A 21,685-nucleotide genomic window follows, 5' to 3' on the forward strand; every position below is an offset into this window, starting at 1 on the left:
CCTCCACAACTTCCAGGCACCTTCCAGCCGCTAGTCTCCCAACCTCGTAAACTTCCCTTTTTACTCGTTATTGTCCTCTCTTTCTCTTCTGTCTGCCAAGCCCTTTCACTTTCACTTGCCTCTCATCCGCTTTTTGGCCGCTTTCTTTTAGGGCTCCGGACAGACACTTGTAACAGCCTTATAAAAGTCTATGGCATTCCAATCCTCCTCTCCACCGCTAATTTTCTCTGCCACACTCTTCCCCAATGATCTCACAAACTGTCACTCACTCGCTTCTTTACATCAGTGGCAGTCCGGACTTCGGAGCTGCCATTGATAGGAGGCTGTTTCTTGCTCGTTGGGCTCTGGAGGGCTCCTCTTCGCTGCAGGGGGGTTGCCTTCCCCACACTGCAACCCGAGTCTCTCCCACGCCGGTACGAATTTCTCCAGGACTCGTGCACCCTCAAAGGATCGCGCCAACCGCAAAAAGAGATTAACTGAAACCACAGACGGGCTTCTGCACCTCTGTTCGTCTGGTGGCAAGGCACCCAACCCCTCTATTAAAGTGCATCCTGGGCACTGCGCTACAATGGAGAAATGGGCAATAGAGCAGCCGGCATGAGGGAAGGAAAAGGCTGCTTTCCCTCTTTCTTCTCGCTGCTCCTCCTCCTCCCCTCATGCCGGCTGCTCCATTGCCCATTTCTCCATTGCAGCGCAGCACCCAGGATCCACTTTGGTGGTAATTTAACAACCGGGTTGCCCAGGATCAAGTTGGCCATCGTGGAAGGCTCATCCCACATGTGTCACAGAGCTGGAGGATGGGGATGAGCCACGCCTCCCACAACAGCAACCTGACCCTAGGCAAACCGGTTGTTAAATTATTTGAATCCCACCACTGGAAAGGGGGAATACGTTTGGGAAGTGAAGTTCCTTACTCACACTCAAGTTACTAGAACAAGAGGATAAGTTTTTGAATGAGACATAGTAACTTTTCCAGGTAACTAAGATTAATCCTAAGACCTACTTCTAAAAAAGAAGCTATAACATTTGCCAATTTTTTTGTTGTTGTGCAGCACCATAAAGTAATAAACTTTACAAGCTTGATGCAGAGCATTTTTATAACTGATTTTCATACATTACCATGCTATATTAGTTTTGATCAGATATACATAGTCATTGCAAATGTGTATAAGATAAATTCATCAATTTTTCATTCTATCTATAAGTACTTTGTTAATGTAAGAATATAAACTATATTCCAGGAGAATTTTACACTTGACTAGAAGTGTAATCGATACGAATTCCACTGAAAGTTTCAATACAAAATATGCACCAAGCAGAATACATAGACTGTACCTTGTATTACATTCAACACCTCATTTGATGATCGTTTTCCCATAATAATAAGGAACAATGGAAACTGATCTGTCTTTTGAGTCCGAATAGTTTGAGCTACAACACTGCCAAAGTGTCTTGTGCACATTGTTAGAAACCTGAAACATAGGAATATTGTAATGAAAAGTTTGTATTAATAAATGTACCTTATTCATTTCATTTCCAAAATATATATGCATGTTATGTAACTTTCATAATTTCACAGCAAAAATATACGCAGTACATTTTAGCTTAGTTTCAAGAAAAAGGACTTCATTTGTTGCTAACAGCATCCCCCATTTTTTTCTCTTTTTATACTGTGGACTATTATCCAGACTCTCCTAATCTTACTACTCTCCACAGGGAACATCCACTTCCACCCTCTCTTTTTCTTCTATGCTGCAACGTATCTATTTCTATTAAGGCATACTATCTTCTTTATATTTTCCCCTTAACATTTAATTTTCTTTACGTTCTTTTGTGGAACATTCATAGTTCTGTACCAATTCTGCTCCCAGATTTAATAGTTAGATATAACTAAGATCTAATGGTTTAGTATAATCCTTCTGTCAATTCTTAACTTATATTGCTGAAAACCTCAACTTTCAAAAGATAGAAGAAAACAAAACAGAACCCTAATATAAACTAAGGAAAACACAATTAGTCAATTCATGATAAAATTCTACAGCATATCATAAAACTATTAATAGATGACCAACTTGAAAGCAATCATCTAGAGATTGTCAATTATTATATTTGTTAAAAAAAGCCTTTCCAAGCTAAAGTCATCCCTTTTTTATTTGGTAACTTTCTTAGTAGACTGTGCAAACGCTATATTCATCTTGTTTTCAATTATGCTTTGACAGAGTACCCCATTCTGATGCGATAACCACATAATGGTTATCATATTTGCAGTTGACATAAAACAGGGTAGGACAGCTGCTATTTTATAAGACCTAAACAAAATTCAGGCTGATCTTGGTAGGTTAAAGGGATGAGTTAAAAATAACAGAATGAAATTTAATAGAGATAAATGCAAAGTTATACACTCAGGAAAGAGAAAAATGCAAAAATACAGAAAGTGGAATTCCTGGATATTAAAAATAACTTGGATCACAAACTGAAGATGAATTAATGATGCAAGGTAATTGCTAAAGGAGAAGAAATTTTACGTTATGCCATTGTAGCAGCTTCCAAATATGGGAAGTATACTTTATTTTGCAATAATTACTATATAGTACCTCAAATATTGTCTACATTTCTGGATAAGAAATGTGATTTTTGTAAGATTATTCAGAAAAACTAGAAGAAATACAATGAGTTTGGTTTTCTGGAGAGAGAGAGAGAGAAAGACTGAGAACAGAGAAAAGTTGGCTTGCGGAAAATTTTCAGATAGCTGAAGGGTATCATAGACAAGAAGGTGAAAATCTGTTCTCCATCATTCCAGAGAGTAGGATATTGAATAATGGTATCAGTAGTCCTTGTCTTACGACTATGATTGAGTCCAACATTTATGTTGCTAAGTGAGAAATTTGTTAAGTGAATTTTGTCCCATTTTATGACTTTTCTGGCCATGTTTGTTAAGTGAATCACTGTTGTTTAATTAGTGCCATGGTTATTAAATAAATCTGGCTTCCCCATTGACTTTGCTTGTCAGAAGATTGCAAAAGAGATTCACGTGATCCCGGGACACTGCAACTGTCATAAATATGAAACATCTGTCAAGCTTCCGAATGTAAATCATGTAACCATGGGGCTGATGCAATAGTTATAAGCGTGAAATATGGTTAAAAACCACTTTTTTCGGTGCCATTGTAACTTTGAATGGTCGCTAAATGAACTGCTGAAAGCCGAGGACTACCTGTATTAAGTTACAGATATTGGTAAATGAAATAAAAGGAAAAAAAACCTCCAGTGGTAAAAGCAACATGAAACTCAGATTACTGAAGGAGGTAATTCCCTTTCCTAATTAGAATGTAGTCAAACAGTTACCTATCAGGAATGCTTTAATTTGGATTCCTGCACCAATTAGAGGGTTGGACTTGATGGCCCAAATAGCTCTAAGTTTCTATACACTTGGAAAATTAATGGAATAGAGATAGATGAATAATATTTCATTGACTTCTTGCACTGTTTTCTTTATTATCTAGCTCTGCATTAACAAAAAATACAAAATGCTCTCAATGTCTTTTCTGGTTTATTCTTAAAATATAAATCATAAGAGATGGAGGGAAGTAATCAAAACAACAAATCCATATTATTAGGGAAATATAACTGCATATCCTTTTTAAAGGAAAGTTTCTTACACAGGGAACAGCCCTCCACTAACTATTCTTGGCATTCTGTTTATTCCTAACTCTGAATCTCACACTTTACTACTGTAACAGGAGCAGCAACAACACAGAAATTAGTTGGTATTTCAATAAATTAAGATGACCCCACTAAATTCAAATACTTATTTCTTTATGAGCAAAAGCAAAATGATACCACAGTGGAGAAAAGTAAAAAAGCAAAACTTCATTTGGAATCTTCAGATGTTGAACAGAATACATTGTCATGCCATCTCCTCAGATGTTGAACAGAATACATCCTCATGCCATCCCCTCAGATGACTCATTTTGAAAGGAGGAGAAAAATCACTAAACTCATAGATGCTAAATCTAGCATTAATGATTGTGTGATTCTTGAATCTACTTTTCAAACTCCAGTTTAAATTATCTGTGCAACTCCCATGCCCAAGGATGTGGCATCCTGGCACTGAGTTAAATTTCAAAAGGCCAAAAGCCATAGCCAAGTTAGTTTGGATAAAAAAACCTAACCCATTAAGGATTATTACTGTATGGCTCTAGAACCCTACTACGGCTATTAAATAGGGCTCGACTAAGAGGTAAAAACTTGAAACCTTTAGTATGAAGTTTTTCTTTCCTACATAGGAAGTAATATGTAAGTAACAATTTTGTAAGATATACTTAAATCTTTAGGCACTTTTAAACCTGTTCCAAAAAAGCCTTATAAGAATCAAATGGAGATTAAAACCATTACCATATTTTATTTTTATTCTTTACAATGCAAGAGGAACTTTTTGCTTTCCTGTAAGGTATAATCAGACAGCTTTGATGACTTTGAGATCTGTAAGAGCAGGTACTGAAGATTGAACTCTTTGGCAAGAATCAATACCATAACATTTCAGAAGTTCATTGTAAAAAAATAACACACATACACACACACCAAAGTTGTAGACGAACAGCTTGCATATAGAAATATGTTAATATAACTTTCAGTAATTAATTAGTGAAAGAAGTAATACATATCAAGGAGTCATGTTTTTGAAGATTGTGCTAGTTCCCTTCACTTTCATACTTACTAGTATGTTCTGAAAACACTAATTCTAAGCTTTTGACAAAAAAAGCTTTCATCCATTATCATACTGAAGTCTGACATTAGTATTCTTAACACGATCTTGAATAAATGAAAAAACTGATAAAGCTTTTCACTTCCATTAGAGGACTGTTTGAAATTAGCATTTCTTTCAAGAGAAAAGGGTAGCTTATGATATGTTTTCAGATCTGATGGTAAAAAGTAAATGTCATAATAATAATGAATTATGAAAGACCAAATGCAAATATAGAATGCTTTAATAAGATCCAATTTAATAAAGTCTGTAAAAATAATGGACTTTTAATAACACAGGTCACAAAAGGCAAAACAGTGGAAATTCTGAGGACTAGCCACTAGCAGAGGCTTATTAATTCTTAATTATGTTCATGAAAGGCAACTTAAATCGTGTATTTTCTTATGCCTTAGGATAATATTTTAGGTAACAACTGATCTGAAAACTACCTGATGAGCATAAGCCTTTTTGTCCCATGCTTTAGAAGGTAAATCTATCTGAAAAGACAAACGGCATTAAAATGTCACAGGCTGAAAAGCATTTGATATCAACATCCAAAACAGAACCACAACACACTTAATTTTCATTATTATTAATAAAAAAACACCTACGTTTCAGAAATCTAGAATGATAAATAAAAATCCTTGATTCCAAAGTTAGTATGATTCTGAGAACTATTGAAGTTTGAGAACAAAATTGGGTCAATTTTGTGTTATTGGCTTTATTTAAATAAAATGTCATCTTAATATGGAAGTTACTAACTTTTTTAGTAAATAATTAGATGTGGTTAGAAAGTTAAGACTAATTATATGATGATGTGTTAGTTGGTCATTTCTGCTATGTAGAAATCACAGCATGGGATGAAAGGTCTTCTGATTTTATTGGGAAATATTTAGCAAGTTCACTTCCTAGTCTAGGGTGAGTTGGATTCTGGAAGCTTTGGCCATCCACAATGGATTTGTCTCATCCTTATTTTGATTTCTCAGGAAATTGTCTCAAGAAGTCATCCTGGTCAAACCAATTGCCAAGTTATATATGCCATGCTCAGTAGACTCAATAGACTATTTAGATAAATTATATGATTTATACTCAAAAAGAAACTTTTAAATTTTAGAAAAGTTTGAAAATACCTATTTGATGTGCCCAAATCCAATTTAGCAGACCAAATATTTGAAGATGAGCCCTAGTGCTCTTTAAACATGAGCCAAGAACTTGTGAAATTTATTTCTATACCTATTTATGGTACATTTACTGTAGAGTTTTTCCAAAGTAAAAGAATACTTGTTGAATATTAAATTTATCCAACATCTATTTAATATGATTGATTTTATACTGTGCAAAGTCAATATGTCTCATTAAAATGTGAATAAAGGAATAACATTTTATGCTATTAATATTTAATTTTTAAATGTAGAACTAGAAGCTATGTTTTATTTATTCATGACATGACTATCTTAGCCAATTCTACATACCATCCACTTAATCCTGCCTTTCTTTGAAGACAATTGTTACTTTTGACTGGGTTTTTGGAACATTTTTTGCTACATCCTTCTATGTGTAATAACTGGTCAGTAGCACTCTATCTTTGGTTACAAGCTTCTTTAAAAATATTTAAATTTCCATTATTTTGAGTTTGTCACCAAAGTCACCCTTTGTCAGATAACTTGCAGAACAGCCTCAACCAAATCTGATGGATTATACTAACATAAGGTTGTTGGTCTACATAAGTGAAGCAAAGATTAGTTTATATATTATTTTTATTCACAGTTATCATATGATGGTACTAGACATTTGGTATTCGTGTTAAAGTTTCTATCCTGAGTATCAGTTTACAATTATTGTATGTTTGCATACTATTATCATGCAGCTGGAAAACAATGGCAACATTCTCTATATGATATGGAAAGACAAATTGCAATCTTTAAACCTGAATGAAGGGAATATTATGTACTTGTATGGGTAATTATAATACAGAGTGATCTTTAGTTCATCTATCACAACTATCATGCCCCAGGTTTGAAGGCCCCTATCTCCTTGTAAAACATATTCAAAACATACAGCAAGCTGTCATCTCAAAGCATACTAGGCGATGTTCTTATTCAATGGACATTGCCTTACTAGCAATTCATGCATTATTGGAAGAGCAGTTATATGAAGAGATAATCACTTTCCATCCTGCCCCTTTGTTCTTAATGTTTTGCTACTGGGAAACCATTCACAAGTATAATCCTCAACAATGCTATTCAGTAATTATAACTAGATGACAAACAGATATGATCAATTTATGAACCTGTTTTGAAACCCTATACTAATAAAGTCATTAGATGCTGCCCATGCCATGATCCTTCTAAAAACTTCTGAAGTTACAAGAACACACAGCACTGTTTGTGGAAACAATTGCAGATTGCAGAATGCAAACCTTGAGTTTAACCATGCTGCAAATTGATCTTGACATTCTGTTAAGACCACTGCTAAAATCAAAAGCAAAGGAGAAAATGAGAAAATGAGCGAGTCGCATGTAGTCAAGAAACAGGAGGATTCTCTTCTTTGCTTCCTCTTCAAAATAAGACATACACAAAGTTGCCTGCTGTTGGAGTATCTTTCTTATTTAAGACAAACATTAATTAGATTCCTGACCGTAGGTACTTAAAATCTTTTCCTCTTGAAAGTAAAATGAGACAGGACTTTGAATGTCTTGACAAAACAGAACTAATTCTTGGCAGCTTTCTCATAAAAAGTCCAAAACAAGGATTATTATGTGAAGAACAGCAGTTTTCCTGTAGGAGGTATTTTTATTGAATGTTTTTATTCTCTTAAAAACCTCAAGAAATCAAGGTGGATGAGTGATACTTAAAACAGCTGTTGCATGATTTGCAGTGGTCAAAGCACTGTTCTAAGACTGGGAAGATCCAATTTTAATTTCCTATTTGATGGTGAACCCAATTTACCTCAGAAGTTACTGTTATGAGGAAAAAGTGAAGGATAATCCATTTATATTGTCTTGAGCTTTTGCAGAGAAAAAAAAGAGAATGTAAGCCTAATAAACAATAAAAACCTTGCCCAGTTGTTATATAAACATCAGAAACAGTTAAACATGACAATAAATGTCTCCCTCTGCCTGTGACTTCTTAAAATAGCTGTACCTTTTAGTTTCAGTTTAGTCAAATATACAATCGTAGATCCAATGCAAGCACAAATTTTTTAAAAAGTAGGTATTTTTATTAAATAACTATTCATGCCTAAGCATGCATATCTGGGAGAGCGATCAAGTCCAGAAACTTCAAAGTATCATTGGTATATTTTAAAATGTAGCTCTAATTGTAGAGACTTCCCCATTCTGGTCAGTTAGTATGATTGCTTCTTGAGAATGATCTGGTAGTTTGTAATAAATAGGGAGGTGGTAGTTAGGGCAATTCTGAAGTATGTATAGTACTATTTCAATTTCAAAGTCTGAGCAGATACATGAATGCTCTTGATAAGGAACAGCATTGAATCTGCCCAAAAGTACTACTTGCAGGTACCAATGTGAATGTCGTCCTATGCGATGGAAATAATACATTATATAAATATTTAGGAATAGCAAAGGGAGAGTGTGTGAGTTCATTATAGTAGAGATGTGAGGTATTGATATTATTTCTTTATAAATTGAGAACTAATATTTTTGCTTATGCTCTCTCCAGTTATGTCTTGGCATATATCTCATCATATTATGCACAGTATTTCTCTCTCCTTATATATATTAAGGACTACAAGTTATGATTGAAAGAAATTTAGAAATACAACATAGAATGACACCATTCCACCAGACCGTTTCTTAATATTAAAGATACTGATGTCTCAAGATAGTCTGAAAATTATCTATGTAATTTCAACAATAATTTCAAATACCACAAAGCATGAATTTACATTTCAATGTTTTATACTTTTAAAAATGAGGAAATCTATTTTGAATTCTTAATGACACTAGAAACAATTCTTAGGAGTCTGTCACTACAAAGGCTGCAGATGATAAAAATAGATTATGTCCTACAACTGTAATATGAAATTCCAACAATGACTTATGAAGAAAAGTATGTTAATTTTGCAACAATACATCTAAAAGAAAAGAATATTCTACACTGATGATAATTTGCCAGGCTAAATCTGTTAAAATTCAAAATTCAAATAATTATTTCATGTATATTGCTCATTTGTTACATTCTATGTATACCTTTGTGCCAGATTAAGTGGCACAAAGGCGAGGGGAAATAGTGACAGCTGTTCCTGTCATTTAAACTTTAAAAAAAATAGTGTTGCAAACTGAACATTGTGTATTAGTAGACTAAAAGTATTAACATTAATAGCGGTATGTGATGGCTCAGTGGTTAAAGATGCTGAGCTTGTCAGCTGGAAAGTCAGACCGTGTTCGAGACCTGAGCACAGCGTGATGGAATGAACTCCTATCTTTGCTCCCTGCCCATCTAGTAGTTCAATAGCATGGAAATGCAAGTAGATAAATAGGTACCACTTAGGTAACAATATTCCATGTGCCTTGGGATAGTCATGCTGGCCCCGTGACCGTGGAAAGTGTCTTTGGACAACACCAGCTTCCTCATTAAGAAATGGAGATGAATACTGACTCCTAAAGTTGGACATGACTGGATGGGGGAAACCTTTACCTTTATTAATATTAATAATGATAAAATAATTATTTATACTATAACAATATCAAAGGCTCCCTTAAATGACTTACAATTATTATTTAGCATTAAATATGTATCTCCACTTTTCATCTAATTATTAAAATGATTAAAGTGATTTTAAAAACTGTTTAAAAAACTAGTCAAAAGCAATACCCAAACTGCAACCAACTTGAAAAGGCCTGAACAAGTTTTGATTAATGTGAGTTTTATTCAATTATTGAAGGACTTCAGTGAAGAATCCAAATCAATATAAAACACTTTTAAGAACACTAGTTAACTATTATAGCCAACAACAGAATTAATGAACAATAAACAACACACCAATAATCAATGTACATGTTTGAATCTGAACTTGCTTCTGAAATGAAAGTAGTTCAACAGCCAGCTCAGTCTCCAGAAGAAAGACATTCCAAACAATGGATGGAAAGGCTCTCTCTTGAGACCTCATGTAATTTATAGCCATCAACTACAGGATGTAAAAGTCCAGCTCTTCAGAAAATATCCGGGCAGTTATATAAGCATCTAGCTGACTGATCCAGATTGCATTCAATTCCAGAGTCATCTTCAAAAGCATGTAGCATTTACTTCAGTAGCATAGGGAAAATTAATGGTACCTGGACTAAGTAGATATTTTATGTTAAAAATGTGTAAATGCGGACTAGGCTACTTCTGGTTCAAGAACTATCGGAAACTTCAAGGCCAGAAAGTCTGGTAAAGGATTCTGAGCTAGTATGGCCACTTTAGCTTTGAACAGCAACAATGAATCTAGGAGAACTTCTATTTCTGATCTTTCAGACAGATTCAGCCTTATCCAAAAGAGGTTATTACTGGAACTTGGAATATTTGTCCCCATATTTTAAGAATTCGGCTTTTATTGCCTTTTATCAAATATAGTACTTCAAACTTAAGTGGACTGGAAGAAGTTTGTAGGAAGGAAGTTTTTTGTATTTCTTCTTTCCAAACTATTGAATATTGAACATAAAAATGTCAGGCTTGCTACCTTAGCTGAAAGTTTGTGGATTTAAATGTACAAGTTTAAATATCAGATTTATACTGATACATCTTTCATATCTTTTGTGATAAAGTATTTTATCCATGGCTAGCCATTCTTCCCTAAGCCATTTGAAGGTTCTGTAACAGGACATCAATCTTATTATTATGTATAAATAAAGAAATAAATATATTTTGTGTACAACAATTGTTTATTCTCTTAAATGACAGTAAAACCAAAAAATGTAGATTTAAGCATTTTACTGTACTTTTCAATCAGGGTTCTAGACCTGCTGAAAAAAACTGTGCAGCCCTAAGCAAGCTCTTCATTTAGCATTCCTAAAAGTGTCATAAGGCTTTAATAAGACCCAGCTGTACAAACTCTTTCTGCTAAGCAGCTTCTGTTGCTTTGGTCACCACAGGTATCGCAGTAACCTGTAAACTCTTATAAGTAGTGTATCAAAGTTGTGCTACTTAATAGTTCTTAAGTAAAACATAACAAAGCTTTGACATGCTGCTTATTGTCAGTCATAAAAGAAGCTCCCTCAGATATAGTTTTTTAGAAGAGAGTACAGCACAAATTTTTACTATTGTAAAATAAAAGAAACCAGAGAATTAAAAAGAGACTAGAACAATATAACAGCATGTCATCAACTGAACTTAGCCACTGCAGATGGTTTACAAATAGGGTTTCCATCCACAGCAAGTTGTGGGATTAAAGGAAAGGAGGAGATTTTTCTTGTAAATGGCAATAGTATAAGATTAATCTCTTGTCCACGTATTTTGTTCCACTGAAAAAAACTATAGTTGCTCCATTTATAACTAGTTTTGAAACTACATTTATTTTAATTGTAATAAAAACAAATGAATGCCGGTAAATCTCAACCAAAATTGAAATTAAAATGTGTAAGTTTGTGAACTATTATGCAAGAACACTACATATTTTAATCTTAATTTTGGAAAGTTTGTTATGTAGAGAAAGCTGAAATGAAAATAAAGACCCTAATGAAAAAATGAAAATATATTTTAAGCCACACAGTACATATTAAATAACAGTTATCTTTTACAATATGAAATGAACCTTTTAAGTGAATAAAAACTAAAAGTTCACTAATCATAAAAATATTATATCTATATAAAATCACAATTCAGGCAACATTATTAAATGATATTATGATCAATGATGCAATATGCGTATTTCATGTATTATGATGGATGTTTTGGAAAAAAAAAATTGCCAGGGAAGATTTTATATACAATGAGAGATCTTTGTATCATCTCATTAAAATATTTATTATATAAAGCTTTATTATTTTGTTGAAAGTCAAATGGATCAAGTTAAATTAACTTTTAGGCCCAAAAAAGCTTTGTGAGACTAAATTTTACTTGCTATTTTGATTAAGCTATTTGTGTACTATAAGCTATTACTAGCTAATCACTGGTGCATTAATGTTTGTATATCTAATGTTTTGTTGTAGTACACTTGCATATCTAAGTTAACAGAGAACTCACATATCTCCTTAGGGTGACTGAAGACGCAATGACTTCATTGCATTTGACAGATGCCCCTCTAGACAAAATTTTGCAGCCCTTTCTTCACTAAGTCCCCATATTACAATGTTATGGATCACTATGCTCTCTTCCACAGGAAGCTGTTTCTCTCCTCTAAACCATCTGTGAACTAATTTTCTGACTATAGGTGCTGATTATACTTCTTAAAGTTCTATGGCACCAAGAGAGATTGAGTCCAGGATACTCCCATTTCTTTCACAAGTCCCTTCATTTCTCCTGTTTTCCCATCTGACAGTTCATGCTGAGAGATGGAGAAGATTGCTCTGGAAGAATGATGGAAGAACAGAAGGGGAAAGAAGTTGACAAGGGATGCTGTATTCTGAGAGCTCACTGCTTGAAAATAATTCATTGTACAATTAGGACAAGTATAAATACCACCTCAAAAGTAGACTATTAAAAACATTTTAAATTGATTAACAAAAGGGATGTCTGCATACATAAATGGAATTATTGGAATTACTTCAAACTTAAGTAATTGCATGAATTATTTTTAAATGAAAATATGAGGGTGACTGTATTATAAAAAGTCTTAGTACTCTAAAATAGTTGACTATTTTGCTTGAAAGCGTATTAAAAGACTTTATAATATACTTAAAATCTCATGAAATTATTCCTCTTTTCCGCTCCGTGATTTCCCCCCGCTCTCTTGTCCTTATGCACATTCAAATCTATGCTATAAGATCTATTAGATGACATTCTGGAAAACTGTGAAGGAGATAGTGGGGTTGTACTGAGGAAAATAATATTCTTGTCTTGAAAGTAGCATTCTGCTCTTGTAGTAGTATGTAGTTTCAACTTAAGCAAAGATATCAAATTTCTCAGGATTTTAAAATAATTCATTTCAACTTCAAAACAAGTCACCTTGCTCGATTTGCTTCTTTCGTCATATCCCATGCCCATGTTATAAAGTTCTGACTCAGATAGGAAACAATAGATTCAGCACAAAGCATTTGAGAGCAGAATACATTAGTCAGCACACTTTCATCCTGGTGGAGGTAGACAGCAAGAAGCTTCCTCTGTAAAACAGAAAAACAGAAAATTTGAATAAAGATGGGAATTAATTACAATTTTCACAATATAAATGTAATTCATGTCTTACATCCAATCAAGTGTTTGTTTGAGTTTCAGTAGAACATAATATAAGTTTCCTTTAGAAGAGTTATAACCATTGCCTGCTGCTTAGAGATTCTGGCAGTTGAAGACTAAGAAATCAGGTTGGAGAAATTGGTATAAACTAGGGTTTTTCAATCTAAGACCTTAAACTCATGCCGATTGAGGAATTCTAGGTTTTGTTCTACATGTCTTGTTCTTTGTTCTATATGATGAGATTGAAAAATATTGATATAGGCAAAGCTACCACAATTATTCCTGGTGGAATTATTGAGTAAATAGATTAAATGTGGACTATTTGTAGAACTTTAGATTATTTTTACATTACATTTTTGTTTGTATTACAAAATGCAAACATATGATTATATATCCTTATGATCATTAATATACTGCTCAAAAAAATAAAGGGAACACAAAAATAAGACATCCTAGATCTGAATGAATGAAATATTCTTATTAAATACTTTGTTCATTACATAGTTGAATGTGCTAACAACAAAATCACACAAAAATTATCAATGGAAATCAAATTTAGCAACCCATGGAGGTCTGGATTTGGAGTTACACTCAAAATTAAAGTGGAAAAAAACACTACAGGCTGATCCAACTTTGATGTAATGTCCTTAAAACAAGTCAAAATGAGGCTCAGTAGTGTGTGTGGCCTCCACGTGCCTGTATGACCTCCCTACAATGCCTGGGCATGCTCCTGATGAGGTGGCAGATGGTCTCCTGAGGGATCTCCTCCCACACCTGGACTAAAGCATCCCCCAACTCCTGGACAGTCTGTGGTGCAACGTGGCGTTGGTGGATGGAGCGAGACATGATGTCCCAGATGTGCTCAATTGGATTCAGGTCTGGGAAACAGGCAGCCCAGTCCATAGCATCAATGCCTTCGTCTTGCAGGAACTGCTGACACACTCCAGCCACATGAGGTCTAGCATTGTCGTGCATTAGGAGGAACCCAGGGCCAACAACACCAGCATATGGTCTCACAAGGGGTCTGAGGATCTCATCTCGGTACCTAATGGCAGACAAGCTACCTCTGGCGAGCACATGGAGGGCTGTGCAGCCCCCTAAAGAAATGCCACCCCACACCATTACTGACCCACTGCCAAACCAGTCATGCTGGAGGATGTTGCAGGCAGCAGAACGTTCTCCATGGCATCTCCAGACCCTGTCACGTCTGTCACATGTGCTCAGTGTGAACCTGCTTTCATCTGTGAAGAGCACAGGGTGCCAGTGGCGAATTTGCCAATCTTGGTGTTCTCTGGCAAATGCCAAACGTCCTGCACGGTGTTGGGCTGTAAGCACCACCCCCACCTGTGGACGTTGGGCCCTCATACCAACCTCATGGAGTCTGTTTCTGACCGTTTGAGCAGCTACATGCCCATTTGTGGCCCGCTGGAGGTCATTTTGCAGGGCTCTGGCAGTGCTCCTCCTGTCCCTCCTTGCACAAAGGCGGAGGTAGCGCTCCTGATGCTGGGTTGTTGCCCTCCTATGGCCTCTTCCACGTCTCCTGATGTACTGGCCTGTCTCCTGGTAGCGTCTCCATGCTCTGGACACTACGCTGACAGACACAGCAAACCTTCTTGCCACAGCTTGCATTGATGTGCCATCCTGGATGAGCTGCACTACCTGAGCCACTTGTGTGGGTTGTAGACTCTGTCTCATTGCTACCACTAGAGTGAAAGCACCGCCAGCATTCAAAAGTGACCAAACCATCAGCCAGAAAGCATAGGAACTGAGAAGTGGTCTGTGGTCACCACCTGCAGAACCACTCCTTTATTGGGGATGTCTTGCTAACTGCCTATGCTTTCCACCTCTTGTCTATTCCATTTGCACAACAGCATGTGAAATTGATTGTCAATCAGTGTTGCTACCTAAGTGGACAGTTTGATTTCACAGAAGTGTGATTGACTTGGAGTTACATTTTGTTGTTTAAGTGTTCCCTTTATTTTTTTGAGCAGTATATATTGACTGCTAATCACATTTACTGCAAGTATTGTCTGACTGATAACAAGCCATAATTTTACCAGCCTTTAAGTAAGGAGAAAAATTCAACAAAGGAATGCTATAGTCAGTGGCAGCCTATTTCATATAATATAGTTCTACTTAATTCTAATGGTATGTGCCTTAATACACATATAATGTAACCTTTTCATCAAATCTTTCTCATATTTACCAACCACATGCATTTTTGTCATAGCTCTATGGAAACAGCAGTCCTGCTAATCCTATTCTCATATTTGTTTCCTGGTTGATTAAATTTAAGTCTTTTTATCTCATAACTTTCTATGGCTGTATAATTATAATTAATTTACACAATGTATTACTAGTAAATAGAATAATTTACATAATATCCTAGAGAAGATAATTAACCATCAAATTGGCTCTGAACTACACTAAATAAATTACACTAAAATAAAATAACTAATACAAAAAGAAGGAAAAAAGCACATGTCTTAAAACAATTCTAATACCAAATAATGTCAGAAAATAAACTCAAGGAGTATGTTTTCTTTTTTCAGGAGGCTAGAACTGGAGAAGCAAAGACCTATAACTGTATCATTAAATAAATGAATAAAATTAAATACAGTTTAATTCCAGAATATCAGTTGCTGAAGAAAATTATCAAAACTCAATATACAGGCACACATAAAGTACTAGCCTGCCTTTTTTTTTCTTGAGCCATTCTAATTTCCAATTTTCAAATCTACAATTTGAATACTGTCAGTCAAGATAATGTATCTTATAATAAGGGAGTTGCCATGAAAGGCCTAGATTATTTTAATAAGACTCAAAATTCCTGAAAAAGAGGAAGATTTTTTTTTTGCCATGACCAGCATAGAATCAACATATTCTGGTAGAGGAGAAATTTGTTATTTATAGTAAACCTACTTCTGTATATGAAAATATCCCAATTTGTTAACATGTCTCTTTATCATGGATATATAATCAATCTTCCATAATATTTTTCCCAATAACAATGTCCATAGTAAGCTACTTTGGAATTTGAATTTGAAAACTAGCTTATAATACTGAGAAAAAGTATGTAATGGGTTACTGGAAAAAATGGCACTAGGCATGTCCAACTTCAAAATAGTTCTATAAATCATAGCCAAGCTATGGCTATCTTTATCCAAAAATGCCAGCTACAAATAAATTAATGGAAAGTTAGTTTATAATGAATTGTTAAAAAAAGAGTTTGGGAAAATCCTGAGATCTATTAAAGAGTATGGAATCGTTTGAATAGTAGACTTTGGAAAAGGGATTAGACATTGCATTAATGTTTGTCTCCTTTAATTTAAAAAGTTATTCCAAACTTAAGTGTACATACTGCAGAAAAGGCCACCAATAAGCCTAACATGCACAGTTCCATATAAGTGCATCCAACAATGTTGACTGAAACTAAACTTGAAAATCCAGGGCACTAATGCACAATATCAGGCAATAAAACAGCATCTCTGTGGTGATATTTAATTTAAAAAAGAAGAAAGAGGCAGGAGAAGATCAGGCACTGTCTGTTTTGGAGGATCAGCCATTCTGCATTTCAAAGCATGGATCCCTGCAATATCCAGGTTACTGTGCTAGAATCTCCACTATTATATAGCAGTTGTAAGAGAGGGAGGGCAAAGATGTGTTTACTCAGTGATTAGGGCCTTAGAATAAGCCGCTAGCTCCTAGAGAGACAGCTCACCATTTATTCATTTGGGCCAATTCACAAAGCCTAGAAAGATTAAACATCCATGCTGAGAAGACAAGCGAATGCAGACGGTGAAAAAGAAATAAAAATTCTTTAAAAACTCTTAGATGACTTCATTATTTTTCCACAAGGAAACTTTAGGAAAGTGTTTAGTTAGAGAAAAACCCACATTGACCTCTCCCTAAACCCTTAATCTTTCCTTTGTGGTGGGACTGCTTTGTGGTAAGCGGATGGCTTTGCTCTCCTCTTTTCACTGAAAGCAGAGAGACAGAAAAAAAAAAAACTCTTGAGAAACTCCTTTCGTCCCAAAGAAACAACCCCATGAAACTGTTAAATATAAGAGTCCATGTGAATTAACCTTCCAAAATAAGTACAGTTTAAAGCTATAAGTTGGAACCAAATAGTAGAAAACAAAGCAAGTGCACACTTATAGCATATGTAAACAGGAAAATGTATTAAAACATTTAACAATTAAATATGCAGAACTACCAGACTCACATAGTTTAATTTTGCCATTGATAATTCTAGTTGGTTGCATTTATTCTTGCTATACATGGCAGAAAAAACAGGCTATAAAAGTAGATTTTATGTTGATTCTATTTAAAAATGATATAGAAATCCCCCAAAATGCTCTGCAGGATAATTACTATTCCCTAAGACTAGTAACAAATCAAAACTACAAATCTGGATTTTCAATAGCAATATTCCTATATAAAACTTCTATATGTAACATAGTAATTCTAATCTTTATGCTTCCTAACAGAATTTATAGTTGTTGTCTGCCTAGATCTATTGCTCTTCCAACGGATTGAACAAAAACATCCAGATAAATTTGACATCTAAATAACTGTCTCTAATGCATTTTACAAAGCATGGTCTTTATAAAACCAAACATTGTTTTGGAGAAACAATGAAATAATAAAAACTAGAAAAGGGCCATAAGTCAGAATGATGAGGGGTTCTGGACAAGCAGCCTCTTCTGTTACTGAAGCCTTTCAGTGAAAATCTCTTAAAGTATTAGGATAATAGGAGCTTTGCTCCTTCAGATCTTCTTCTGTGAGGGGAAGTAAGGTAACAAGATTACTTAAAAGGATATTTTCTATTTTAAAAGTGTTACTTGGAACAATTGTAACTCTTTGGAGAACCTAAAAAAAAAACAGAACCTAATGGGCTTGGGATGGGGGAAATTAAAATATACCTGTTTTGAGGGGGACGTTGGGAGGAGCCAGTTAGCAAATTTAATTTGAGAGTATATTCGAAAGAATAATTGGAAACGTCAGAGGATAGAATCAAAATTTTGTCAACATTTTTATAAAATCTTCAGTGGTTTTTTTTAAAGCAGACTTCCTTTGAAGTAGATTTGATACAGAAAACTAGACACTGTTTTTTAAATTTAAGAAGCCAATTTAACACATCTAGCTAGGAATAGTGTGTGCTGTAATTAAGAGTAATGCATTTTTATCTTTCAAAATACATCTATATAGGTTCTACCACCTTTAAAAAAGTAGAAAAGTGCAATAATACAGCATAGTGTTGATAAAACATTTGGTCAGCATAAATGTTAGAAAAATGATGATGTTTGAATAAAATTATTATAGAATTATATATTACATAGTTTGAAAATACACTTTCAGCATGTTTGGGACAAATTAATTTTAAACTATGGGTATATAGGTATATACATTTTATTTAACTAGGTAGGTTGTAGGGTAATTATACATCCCGTATCCACAAGTTTGACCCTATATATAACAGAAGCTGCATCTATAGTCCAGTTTCGGCAAATGTATTGGAACCTTCATTCACTCTCCACATCCTACATTATGTATCCAGATCTATTCTGGAGGATTGCAGTAGGAAAGAATGAATACATTCTAACAACAAAAACATTTGCCAGTAGAATGATTCTACTATACAGAACCCCGTGTTGTTTTGGAATGTCATATTCCTTCCTCTTAAGAAAATGTTTCAAGACTGAGATAATATTTTATATACCCTATATTATACTAAAGAGCCAGTTTGGTGTAGTGGTTAAGGCATCAGACAAGAAACCCGGAGACCATGAGTTCTAATTCCACCTTAGACACAAAGCCAACTTGTTGACATTGATACAGTCAACCTCTCTCAACCCTAGGAAGAAGACAATGGCAAACCACTTCTGAAATGTTGCCAGGATAACTTCAGGGGCTTATCTAAGCAAGAATCAAACAGTGACACGAAGACATCAAAATGACGACAAACAATAAAACCTGCAGTCAAGATTTATTTAAGAACAAATGAGATTTAGATACTTGTATGAATGAACAACATTTTCCACATGCATTTAAAAGAAACAACTAACACTTAGCAGTTGAAGTGGAGTTACAATCCACTAACCACTGATCTCGACTGAATGGAAGAAAAAAAAAACTTTTAGCCCTAATAATTCTTTTCCACTGCGATGAAGCCGCCACTTTTTAGCAATTCTAGAAATCGTATGTGAATTGTTATAAAATGCATGTGTATGTGAACATTCATTCTATCTACTATGAAAATTTCTACATACATATGAAGGTGACAAAGGCCATTTAATTGTTCTTTCTAGTTTAATGCAACAGAGGCTAAAATACAGGCTGAAGAACTCACAAACTCAAAAGATATGGGGTGCTTCTTTTTCTTGTCATATTGTTTCTCTCAAATTGTCAAGGAAATTTAGTTTTACAAGCCACTGTACTATGGTTTCCATGTGGCACTAGGAATTCCAAAATAACCTATAAAATTAATTACCAAACAAAAACCTTGCCCACACATATGGCCAATATTACCCAAAATTGTATCTGCCATTAAATTATTGATTTGTTTCAAGTCATGTGGAATGAAAAATAATAATTGATATATTCATAATAGAGCACAGATTACATGCTAGCATTTTATTTAGATCTTTTCAAACAATTAAGTATTCTATAATATAATAAAGTATAAATAGAATAGAATAAAGTATGTAAACTGGACAATGTTTTTTCAGAAATGTGTATTACATATTTACCAATTAATCTCTATCCAAATATTACGGTGATAATTGGCATGAATAGTGTGCATGCCAAAAAGAATGTATTTTTACAATCCTTGCAGGAGAGAATCTATTTGAAACAGACCCAAATACAATGGAAATCAGCTCCTAACATTTATGCTGAGCCTAAAGAAATAAAGTTTCCATTTAAACAAACCAATAAGCAAGTTTATTTGATGCATCTACTGGATCTGCAAGCAGAATGAATTAGACTAATTATATAAAATAAGGCAAATATATAGTAGGGTGTTTAATTCCCTTCCTGCCCCCAGGCTTTTGAATGTTCTCCTTCATGAGAGGGAGATCCATGAATAGTTTGTTTTTGTCCATGGAGAGGCTTGAGAGACCACAGGAAGAATAAAGCAACCATATGATCAGATTTTTAGACAGGCTAATAGCAAATTCTCACTGGCCCAAGAAACTTGAATTTAGACCTGGTTTGGGAACAAAATTAGACGTGGCTTCCTGAAACAGGGAGACTGCAACTCTGTTGATTGTGTTTAATCTCTCAACAGCTTTAGATAGAACTGATCAAAAATTGTTCCTCCATTTCTGTGTGAATTTAAAACGGGGGGGCAATACAATATTGTAATTCCATTCCTAATGCAGGAATATTTCAGAGAGTAATATTGGGAACTGTATTTCTGCGTACTATTGTGTGATGTCTCAAGATCTATTTTTAATCCAGTACAATTTAAGATGCAGCTGGAGTGGAGTAGAGAGGCTCATCAAGACTCTTGAGGCAAAGTATCAATATCCTGATGACTCTCAGCTGTATTTTTCCATAATATCTGAATCAGCAAATGTTCTGCACCATTCTCACTTGTACAATAATTCAACGGGGACAGAATTCAGAATTCAAGACAGAGACCATGTGATGTCTATATACAAACATTTGTTCTAGAAGAGAATATGCCTTCTATATATAGAAAGACTCTAGATCAGGGGAGTCAAACTTGCAGCATCATGTTGTTGTCATCGTAATTGTTTCCCTCTTAGCTAAACCGGGGGTGGCGGTGGCCAGCATGTGATGCATCTGGCCGTGGGCCACTCCTGCTCTAGATTCATCTTTTTATTGAGAGCTGAAATTTTTTTATTATGTTAAATATTTATAATAAGTATACTAACTTTGGTTACTATACAGGCAGTCCTCGACTTACAAACAAAATTGAGCCCAACATTTCTGTTGCTAACTAAGACAGTTGTTAAGTGAATTTTGCCCCATTATATGACATATCTTGACACATTTGTTAAGTGAATCACTACAGTTGTTAAGTTAGTAACACAGTTGTTAAAAAAAATCTGCTTCTCCATTGACTTTGCTTGTCAAAAACTTGCAAAAGATAATCACATGACCCTGGGACACTGCAACCATCATAAATATGAATCAGTTGCCAAGCAGCTGAATTTTTATCATGGTGACCATGGTTGTAATGCTGCAATGGTTGTAAGTGTGAAAAGCAGTCATAAGCCACTTTCTTCAGTGCCGTTGTAACTTTGAACTGTCACTAAATGAACTATTGTAAGTTGAGGACTAACTGTACTAGCAGTGTCTTTTCTTAAATAGAGATAACCTAATGTTCACGGTAAGGGTGGGTTTAGATTACTGTAATGCACTTTAGGCAAAGATATTTCTGCCTTGTTCTTTTTTGCATATAAAACTCTAAATAACTTGAGATTACAATTCCTGGCAGATTGCCTTCCGTGATACAGACCTGATATAGACCTTAGTCTATATCATGAAATGAAGTTTTGTTGCTTTTGTCACAACTATCAGGTTGTAATCTTATGGTTAGACAGATGATCAGACTTCTTCACAGTCATATTCACCCCAT

General features: G+C 34.7%; 1 protein-coding gene across 1 annotated transcript in view; it reads right to left on the reverse strand.

The window, feature by feature from the left end:
* Positions 1-21,685, reverse strand: part of FAF1 (Fas associated factor 1) — a 200,409-nt gene that overhangs the window by 54,017 nt on the left and 124,707 nt on the right. Inside the window, exons 13-14 of the mRNA XM_026665839.2 lie at positions 12,850-13,004; positions 1,336-1,472 (exon numbers count right to left, since the gene is read on the reverse strand). Coding sequence (XP_026521624.2) covers positions 1,336-1,472; positions 12,850-13,004 — 292 coding nt within the window. The remainder of the gene's footprint in view (positions 1-1,335; positions 1,473-12,849; positions 13,005-21,685) is intronic.

The sequence above is a fragment of the Notechis scutatus genome, chromosome 3 (assembly GCF_049901735.1).
Source record: "Notechis scutatus isolate UNSWTSFEM ecotype Mainland chromosome 3, rNotScu1.2, whole genome shotgun sequence".
Classification (NCBI taxonomy): domain Eukaryota; kingdom Metazoa; phylum Chordata; class Lepidosauria; order Squamata; family Elapidae; genus Notechis; species Notechis scutatus.